This window comes from Belonocnema kinseyi, chromosome 2 (assembly GCF_010883055.1).
Source record: "Belonocnema kinseyi isolate 2016_QV_RU_SX_M_011 chromosome 2, B_treatae_v1, whole genome shotgun sequence".
NCBI lineage: Eukaryota > Metazoa > Arthropoda > Insecta > Hymenoptera > Cynipidae > Belonocnema > Belonocnema kinseyi.
Window position 1 is genome coordinate 133347240 of NC_046658.1, and position 10799 is coordinate 133358038.

Sequence of the window (10799 nt, forward strand, 5' to 3'; positions counted from 1 at the left end):
CCAGCTCCGAATTTGTTTTTCCAGGTGGTTTATTTGTAAAGTCTTACTTTCCTATGCAACTTGATTGCCTTCTCTTGCTGCTCATTGTCAGTTCTCTAATCTCCTTTTTCATCTTTACCTTGCTTCCAACTTTTTCGCCAAACTAATTCGTGCGATCGACTGCTGGTTTCTTTCGCGACAAAATACGTGATAGTGCGATTTTTTGACTGTCGGTGAATTGATTCATATTTTGATAAGTAATAAGTCAAAATATTAGAGGGTAATGTTATATCTTTGGAAAAATTGCTTTGTTGCAGAACAAAAAAAATGGAATTTTCAATATTAGTGGCTGTATATTGGCTGTCGTGTTTATGCCGTGTTTAATGAAAGATGAATCAATTTTCGCTTTAATGAGCGAAAAGCAAGAGGACACGGTGAAGACTGTGTAGCAGCAGGTTTTTGGTTTTAAATTGAAATCATGGAGGCGGTGCGGGATGAAGACAGGTCCAAGCGCCTTCGAGGACTCGAAGAGCGTATTAAAGATCCTCGTAGCAATACAAATATTGACTGCTTGTTGGATACTGTACAGGCCCTTGTAGCAGACTGTGATCATCCTAGCGTGAAACGCATGAAAAACATTGAGGCATATATGAATAGATGTGAGTATCATTTTGGAAATACTAGATTTCGGCCCTTTTTCAAAAAATATTTGCTCAAAATTAAATTCAATAGGCGACAAAGGTCCTACTAGATGGCCTCTTTTCTATTCTCAATTAAAAACTATAACAAGAATGCAGGCTTTGGACTTTTGACACTTTTTGACATTTTTTTTAACGACACAATTTGAATATTGGTGTTCAAAATTGAATTTTCAAACTGTAAAAGAACAAGTTTTCTATTCTAAATTTTCAACATTATACATGAATTATTCACGAAATTGTTGAATTTTTAACCCAAAAAGACGAATTATCTACAAAACTTTTGAATTGTCAACCCGAAAATATAAATTTTACACTAAAATGACCAATTAGGAGTTGATTTTTTAAACAAAAGAAATTAAATTTGACACAAAATTTGAAATAAAATACAGTTAAATTTCCAAGGAAAAGAGAATCATTTTTTAAACAAGAAGATTAATTTTTATACCAAAATGATGAATTTTCATCAAAATACATGAATTTTTCGCAAACCAAAGTTGTCAATTTTCAGCCAAGAATACTAATTTTCTACCAAAAAACGGGATTTTGAACAAAATAATTACATTTTCAACTAATTAGTTGAGTTTTCAACCAAGTAGTTCAATTTTAAACCTGGAAGAATAATTTCTTCCAAGAATGAGTCAATTTTTAGTAAATAAAAATAAAATTAAAAAAAAAAAAACAGTTCAATTTTCAATCAAAGGTGAACTCTCAATTAAATTAAAAAAATCTTCTCCAAAAAAATGAATTTTGAACAAAGTAGTTCCATTTTTAACCGAGAATATTAATTTTCTATTAAAAAATCTGAATTTTTAAAAAAAACATGAATACTAAAATTTAAAATATTAAAATACGTGAATACTAAAAGTTATATAATTAAATTTTTAAAAAAATTTCTCAATTTTCTGCCAGAGGTGATTTTTGAATTAAATTAACGATTAAATTAAATTTTGAACCAATTAGTTCAATTTTCTACTTGAAATATTATTTTTCTACCAAAAAAACTGAATTTCCAACAAAATAGTTCAATTTTTAACCAGCTAGCTTAATTTTAAACCTAGAAGAATAATTTTCTACCTAAAATAAGTTAATTTTTTAGTAAAAAAAAATTCAACCAAATAAAAATGAAATTTAAACAAAATAGTTAAATTATCAATCAAAGATGGATTCTCAATTAAATTAATAAATCGTTGACAAAAAAAAAATGAATTTTGAACAAAGCATGTCAATTTTCAACCGAGGATATTAATTTTCTATAAAAAAAATCAGAATTTTTAACAAAATACATGCATTTTTAACGAAATAGCTGTTTTTAAAACTAAAAATTATATAATTAAATTGTTACAAAAAAAAAAACCTTTTCACCAAATGAAAAATAATTGTCAGCAAAATAGCACAATTTTCTACCAGATATGAATTTTCAATTGAATTAACGAATCCTCAGCCAAAAGAAATCTATATTGAAAAATAGTTAAATTTTCAAAAAAAATATTTCATTTTCAACCAAAAAAGATCCTTTTTAAACAAAATAGTAATATTTTTAACGAAAAAGGATCAATTTCTGACCAAGAAGATAAATGTTCTATCAATAAGAAGAAATTTCAAAAAAGTTGTTGAATTATAAACCCAAAAAGGCGAATATTATCTACAAAACACTTGAATTTTCTACTAAAATAGTTAAATATTTAACCAAAAATATAAATTTTCAACAAAAAAGTTTATTTTCAATTAAATATTTCGATTTTCTACTAAATTAATGAATTTCCGAGCCAAAAGACAAATTTTCTACACAAGATTTGAGTTTTCAACTAAAAATGGTATAGTTAAATTTTAGGCTTTCAACCAAGCAGTTGAATTTTCAAGAAAATAGTTACATTTTCAACCCAAGAGAATATGATTTTTCAACAAAAAAGTTCACTTTCTACCAAATAGTTGAATTTTCAAATTAATAGTTTAATTTTCTACCAGAAAATTATGAACCTTTAATAAACAAAAAAGTAATTATTCACAAAGTAGCTTAACTTTCAACCAAGTGGCTTTAATTTTTTTTAATAGTTGAATTTTCTACCAAAATTGTTAAATATTAACCAAAAATATGAATTTTCAACAAAAAAGTTTATTTTCAATTGTATAGTTTCATTTTTTAAAAAATAAATTAATTTTCATGTCAGAAGACAAATTTTCTATAAAAGAGTTGAATTTTCATCCAAAAATGGTATAGTTAAATTTAAGAAGAAAATAAATTTCTAATAAATTAAAAAAAAAAAAATTCCCCGAATTTTTCGAGGTGATTAGACGCAGCAAAAAAAACTGTTTTATTTTGTAGTAAATTAATAAATTTCCTTGCTGAAAGATAAATTTTCTGCAAAAGAGATCAATTTTAAACCATAAAATATGAATTCTAGTAGTTGAATTTTCCACTAAAATGTTCAATTTTCAACCAAGAATACAACTGGAATTTCAACAAAATAGTTGAAGTTTCAACCCAAGAATATTTTGATTTTTAAAAAACTTAACTTTCTATCATATAGTTGAAATTTCAAATGAATAGTTTTATTTTTCTACCAAAAAAAAATGAATTTTCAACGAAATAGTTCAATTCTGAACCAGACATAAATTTTAAACGCATTAGATCAATTTTCAACCAAGTAGTTCAATTTTGTACCTAGTAGAATAATTTTCCTCCTAAAATAAGTTAATTATCAGTAAAAAAAATGCAACCTAATAAAATTGTAATTTCAATCAAATAGGTAAATTTGAAATCAAAGATGAATTCTCAATTAAATTGATAAATCTTTGACAACAAAAAAATGATTTTATAAGGAGTATTTCAATTTTCAACCAAGAATATCAATTTTCGATACAAAAATCAGAATTTTTCACAAAATACATAATTTTTTAACAAAATAGTTGAATTTTTAACTAAAAATGAAATAATTAAATTTTTACAACAAAAAAACTTATTAACCAAATGAAAAATAATTTTCAGCAAAATAGCTCAATTTTCTACCGGGGATAAATTTTCAATTAAAATACTAAATCTTCATCCAACAGAAATCTATATTGAAAAAATAGTTAAATTTTCAAAAAAATATTTTATTTTAAACCAAAACAGATCCCTTTTAAACAAAACAGTGATATTTTTAACGAAAAAGGATTAATTTCTCACCAAGAAGATAAATATTCCACCCAAGAGAATTTTATTTTTCAATAAAAAAGTTCACTTTTTACCAAATAGTTTAATTTTCAAATGAATATTTTAATTTTCAACTAGAAAATATGAATTTTAGACTCAAATTATGAACCTTTAACAAAAAAAAGTAATTATTCACAAAGTAGCTTAACTTTCAACCAAGTAGCTTTAATTTTGTTTAAATAGTTGAATTTTCGACCAAAATTATTAAATATTTAACCAAAAATATGAATTCTTAACAAAAAACTTTATTTTCAATTGGATAGATTTGATTTTTTACTAAGTCAATGAATTTCCATGTCAGAAGACAATTTTTCTGCAAAATATTTGAATTTTCAACCAAAAAAGCTTATCATTAAATTTCCAGATAAAAAAATTAATTTCCACCAAATTGCAAAAAAGTATTTCCCTGAATTTTTCGAGGCGAATAGACGCAGCAAAAAAACAGTTTTATTTTGTATTAAATGAATTAATTTCCAAGAAAAAGATCAATTTTCTGCAAAAGAGTTGAATTTTCAACCCGAAATTACAAATTTGAAACTAAAAGTGTAATAATTAATTTTTCAGTTGAAGAAATTAATTTATAGCAAAAGAGAAATGAATTTTCAACACAATACATGAATTTTATACAAAATTATTGAATTTTGAAGTTGGAAAGACAGATTATATACAAAACATTTGAATTTTTATCCAAATAGTTAAATTCAAAGCCCAATAATATATATTTTTTTATCAAAAAAGTTAATTTACTATCAAATAGTTGAATTTTTAAATCAATAGTTAAATTTTCAACCCGAATATATGAATTTTAGGCTAAAATTATGAAACTTCAATCAAAAGAAAAAAGTATTTTTTTCACAAAGTAGCTCAACTTTCAACCGAGCAGATTAACTTTATCCAAATAGTGGAATTTGCAAACAAAAAAAGTCAATTTTTAACCAAGCATATTAATTTTCTACAAAAATACTGAAATTTCAACAAAATAGTTTAATTTTCAATGAAAGGTAAATTCTCAATTAAATTTATAAATCTTTGCAAAAAAAATGCATTTTGAACAAATTAGTTCCATTTTCAAACGAGAATACTAATTTTCTACCAAAAAAACTGGACTTTCAACAAAATAATTAAATTTTCAACCCAAGAATATATGATTTTTCAACCAAAAAGTTAATTTTCTACTAAATAATTGAATTTTCAAATGAATAGTTTTATTTTCAACCGCAAAATCAACTAAAAAAATTAATTTTTCACAAATTAGCTTAACTTTTAACCAAATAGTTCAATTTGCAATAAAAAAATCCATTTTTCAACCAAGCATATTAATTTTCTACTAAAAATACTGAAATTTTCACAAAATAATTCAATTTTCAACCACAGACAAATTTTTTACTAATTAAATTTTCTACATAGAATATTATTTTTCTACCAAAAAAAACTGAATTTTCAACAAAATAGTTCAATTTTCAACCAATTAGTTCAATTTTAAACCTAAAAGAATAATTTTCTACCTACAATGAGTTGATTTTCAGTAAAAAAATTCAACCAAATAAAAATGAAATTTCAATCAAAAATGAATTCTCAATTAAATTGATAAATCTCTGAAAAAAATTAAATTTAAACAAAGTTTAATTTTCGTCCGAGAATATTAATTTTCTGTCAAAAAAATCAGAATTTTCAACAAAATACATGAATTTTTAACTAAAAATTATATAATTAAATTTTGACAGCAAAAAACTACTTTTTAACCAAATCAAAAATAATTTTCTACAAAACAAAACATTAAAGACGAACTTTCAATTAAATTTTTGAATTTTTAACCCATAAAGACGAATTATCTACAAAAAATTTGAATTTTCAACCCGAAAAGATATATTTTAGGCTAAAATGATCAATTTTCGACCAAAAAGCTAGATTTTTGACAAATAAGGATTTAATTTTTCAAACAAACAAATTAAATTTGAAATAAAATAAGGTAAATTTTAAAGGAAAAGAGATTAAGTTTGAAGCGAAAAAGACGAATTATACACAAAAAATGTTAATTTTTAACACAAAAATACATGATTTTTTAACAAAAAAGTTAATTTTCTAACATATAGTTAAATTATCATATAAATTACTTAATTTTCAATACAAGACTTGAATATTCAACCATAAAATATGGATTTTAGGCTTTCAATCAAGCGGTTGAATTTTCAACAATGTAGTTGAATTTTCAACCCAAGAGAATATGATTTTTCAACAAAAAAAGTTCACTTTTTACCAAATAGTTGAATTTTCAAACAAATATTTTAATTTTCAACCAGAAAATATGAATTTTAGTCGCAAATTATGAACCTTGAACAAAAAAAAAAAGTAATTATTCACAAAGTAGCTTAACTTTCAACCAAGTAGCTTTAATTTTTTTTAATAGTTGAATTTTCTACAAAAATTGTTAAATATTTAACCAAAAATATGAATTTTCAACAAAAAAGTTTATTTTCAATTTTATAGTTTCATTTTTACTAAATCAGTGAATTTCCATGTCAGAAGACAAATTTTCTACAAAAGAGATGAATTTTCAACCAAAAATGGTATAGTTAAATTTAAGAAAAAAATTTATAATAAATTGTAAAGAATAAATTCCCTCAATTTTTCGAGTTGACTAAACGCAGCAAAAAAATGGGTTTATTTTGTAGTAAATTAATTAATTTCTAAACTAAAAGATAAATTTTCTGCAAACAAGTTGATTTTTCAAACCGAAATTACAAGTTTGAAACCAAAAGTGTCATAATTAATTATTTAGATGAAAAAATTTATTGATAGCAAAATAGAAACGAATTTTCAACCACAAAAGATGAAATTTTAACTGAATAGTTTAATTTTCAACCAAAAAGATTAATTTTCCACCAAGAAAATTTACGTTCTATAAAAAAGGGTAAATTTTCAACACAATACATGAATTTTCTACAAAATCATTGAATTTTGTAGCCAAAAAGACGAATTATGTACAAAACATTCGCATTAGTTAAATTTTTAAATAAATAGTTTCATTTTCTACAAATTTAATGAATTTCTAAGCCAAAAAGACTCGTTTTCTACAAAAGAGTAGAATTTTCAAACCGAAAATACATAATTTTAGACTAAAATGATCATTCTTGAACCAAGAAGATTAATTTTATAAAAAAAAAATAAATATTCAGCCTAATAATAATTTTCAACCAATTAGTTAAATTTGCAACCAAAGATGAATTTTCAATGAAATTGATGAATTAAGTTAAAAATTAAATTGTAAATCTTAAAAAAACTGATTTTTTCATAAAAATGTAGGTTTTTCAACAAAAAATCTGATTTTTCTACCAAGAACATTAATATCCTTCCAAAAGACAAACTTTCAACTAAAAACATTAGTTTTCAATAAAATTGTTAAATTCTGATGCTGACAAGGCGAATTAATTACAAAACATAAAAATTTTTAACCCAAAAATATATGATTTTTCCACAAGAAAGTTAATTTTTCACTAAAAACTTTCATTTTCCACTATTATTAACAAATTTCTAAACCAAAAGATAAATTTTTTACAAAAATTATGTATTTTCTACCAAAAAGATTAATTTTCTTCCAAAAAACATGGATGTTCAACCAAATACATTCATTTTCAATCAAATACTTAATTTTTCAAATAAAAAAACATACATTATTTATTAAAAATGAGAATTTTCAACCAAAAATTGAATATTTCGATTTTTGTTTTTGTAACATTAATTATTTTTATCTATACTGTTTGAATATTGGGTTTCAAAATTTAATTTTCTAACTGTAAAGGAAACATTTTCAACAAAAAATGGAATATTTAAATAAATGTTCTGCTTAAAAAAGAATTTTTAACACAGTACATGAATTATTCTCAAAAGAATTGAATTTTTAATCCAAAAACATGAGTTATATACAAAGAATTTGAATTTTCAACCCAAAAATATAAATTTTAGACTAAAATGCTTAATTTTCAACCAAAAAACTAAATTTTTGACAAATAAGGAGTTGATTTAAAAAAAATTAAATTTGAAATATAATACAGTTAAATTTTCAAGAAAAAGGGATTCATTTTTAAACAAGGAGATTACTTTTTTACCCAAACGATGAATTTTGATCAAAGTACTTAAATTTTCCACAAAATTATTGAATTTTTAACCCAGAAATACATGATTTTAATAAAAAAATTAATTTTCTACCAAATAGTTAAAATTTTTAATATATTGCTTAATTTTCTATAAAATAGTTCAATTTTAAACCATAAAATATGAATTTAAGGCTCTCAACCAAGCATATTACTTTTCTACAAAAATTATCAACCTGAGTAGATTAATTTTCTACCATAAAAACTAAATTTTCAACAACAAAAAAACATGAATTTACAAATAAAAACGTTCAATTTTCAACAAAAAAGGAAACAGTTAAATTAAAAAAAAAGGATTTTCATCAACAAAAAAATTAATTTTGAACAAAGTTATTTAATTTTCAATCCAGTATATTATATTTATAAAACAAAAACTGCATTATTAATTACATTGTTAAACCTTGAATAAAAAGAATTAATTTTGAACAAAGTAATTCAATTCTCAACCAAATGCATGAATTTTTAAGCAAATAGGTGAATTATTATCTAAAAATGTTACATTTTTATAGGAAAATAAAATTAGTATTTAGCTAAATAAATGTTTTAATTTTTAAAACGAATTAATTTTCTGCCAAAAAAGATTAATTTTTAACAAATTACACATAGTTAAATTTTTAACCAAATTATTGAATTTTCTACCAAAATAGTTGAATATTCAACCAAAAATATGAATGTTTATTTTAATAGTTTCCTTTATTATTCTTTATTTATTAAAGATTCATCTCTGGTTGAAAATATCACTATTTGTTAAAAACTCGTGTTATTTTTGGGTTAAAAATTAATTTTCTTTATAGAAAAGTCATCTTTTTTTGGTTGAAAATCAACTAGTTGGTTGAAAAATGGATAACTTTGTTAAAAATTCATTCTTTTGTTTGAAGATTTATTATTTTTGGTTCAAAATGACATTTTTTTTTGTTGAAAATTCATCTTTTTTGGTTAAAAAATCAACTACTTGGTTGCAAGTTGAGATATCTTGTTAAAAATTCATTTTGTGTTTACTTTAAGATTCCCCTATGTGGTCCAAAGTTCAACTATTTTGTTGAAGATTTTTTTTTTAGTTGAAAAATAATTTTTTTGTAGAAATTCATCTTTCATGGTTGAAAATGAAATTTTTTGTTGAATATTCGACCATTTAGTCGGAAATTCATCCCTGTAGGTTGAAAATTTACTTTTTTTATGAAGATTTATCTTTCGCGGGTTTCAAAGTCAACGTTTTTTTTTAATTCCCCTATTTTGCTTAAAAACTCAATTCTTTTGGTGAAAAATCATCTTTTTTTGTGTATAATATTTTTTTCTTTGGTAAATTAACTATTTTTATTTGAAAGAATTTCGGGTTTAGAAGTCTGTATTTATTGAAAATCTTCAATGATTATCTTCTAAAACTAGTTTTTTTTTTAAATTCTTTACAAAATAAATTTATTTTGAGTCCATTTATGTTTAACTAAAATCGCAGATAACCATAAATTTCGATCTAAAATTGATCTTTATGACAAATATGATTTTTGATCTCTGAAATTGGTATTTTTCTTCTATTTTGGCTTGTCAAATTATAGCAACAAAAAAAAAAGTACTTCAGTTGGTATTTTAAAGTTCAAATAAAAAATAAATAAAAATTTACAGTCCAAATTTCATATCTTTTTGGAAATTGTCTGTGAATGGGAAAGTACTTTTTCGTCCTAAAGAGTTACTTTAATGACCGTATTGAATAATTTATTTTCTTTGCAGATGACTCGGTTGCTCAGGACATTTATAAAATGCGAATGCGAACCGATGACTTCACTTTGATAAAAGTCATAGGCCGTGGAGCATTTGGTGAAGTACAATTAGTCAGACACAAATCAACACAAAAGGTCTATGCTATGAAGCTACTCAGCAAATTTGAAATGGTGAGTATAGCCATGAAAGCTGGTAAAAATTAACAAATTCAAACAGAAAAATCGAGATTTTTTGAAAATCTACCTTCTTTTTTAGATACTATAATTTTTTTGTTTAAAATTCAACTGTTTTGTTGAAATTTCGTATTTTCAGGTTGAATATTCAAGAATTTTGGTAAAAACTTCCCTTATTTGAATGAAAATGAAGTTTTTGTTGAAAATTGAACTGTTTTTGAGAAACTTCTAAGTTTTGGGTGGAATATTCAACTGTTTTGTTTAAAAAATCAATTATTTGGATGAAACTTAAGTTGTTTGGCTTGAATATTTCTTTCTTTTTTTTTTTTTTTTTTGAAAATCAATCTTTTCTTTAGATAGTCATATTTTTTTGTTTATAATTGAACTGTTTTGTTGAAATTTCGTATTTTCGGATTGGTAATTCAAAAGTTTTAGTAAAAAGTTCCATTATTTTGATGAAAATGAAGTTTTTGTGGAAAATTGAACTGTTTTTGAGAAAATTCTTAGGCTTAGTTTGAATATTCAACTGTTTTTGCTAAAAAGCAATTATTTGGATGAAACTTAACTTTTTTGGCTTGACTATATTTGTTTGTTTTGTTGAAAATCTATATTTTTTATTTGATAATCATATTTTTTTTAATTCAACTGTTTTGTTGAAATTTCGTATTTTTGTGTTGAAAATTCAAGAATTTTAGTAAAAAGTTCCATTATTTGGATGAAAATGAAGTTTTTGTTAAAAATAATTTTTTTTTGCTTAAAAATGCAAATGTTTTGTTGCAAATTCTTAGTTTTCGGGTGAATATTCAACTGTTTTGGTAGAAAATTCAATTATTTGGATGAAACTGAATTTTTGTTGTTGAAAATTCCTCTTTTCTGTTGAAAAATT

The 10799-nt window shown here is 23.1% G+C and overlaps 1 protein-coding gene across 1 annotated transcript in view; it reads left to right on the forward strand.

Moving 5' to 3' along the window:
- Positions 1-10799, forward strand: part of LOC117182991 (rho-associated protein kinase 2) — an 86985-nt gene continuing 76186 nt past the window's right edge. The window contains exons 1-2 of the mRNA XM_033376118.1: positions 1-638; positions 9750-9910. Of these exons, the coding sequence (XP_033232009.1) occupies positions 458-638; positions 9750-9910 (342 nt within the window). The 5' untranslated portion in view covers positions 1-457. The remainder of the gene's footprint in view (positions 639-9749; positions 9911-10799) is intronic.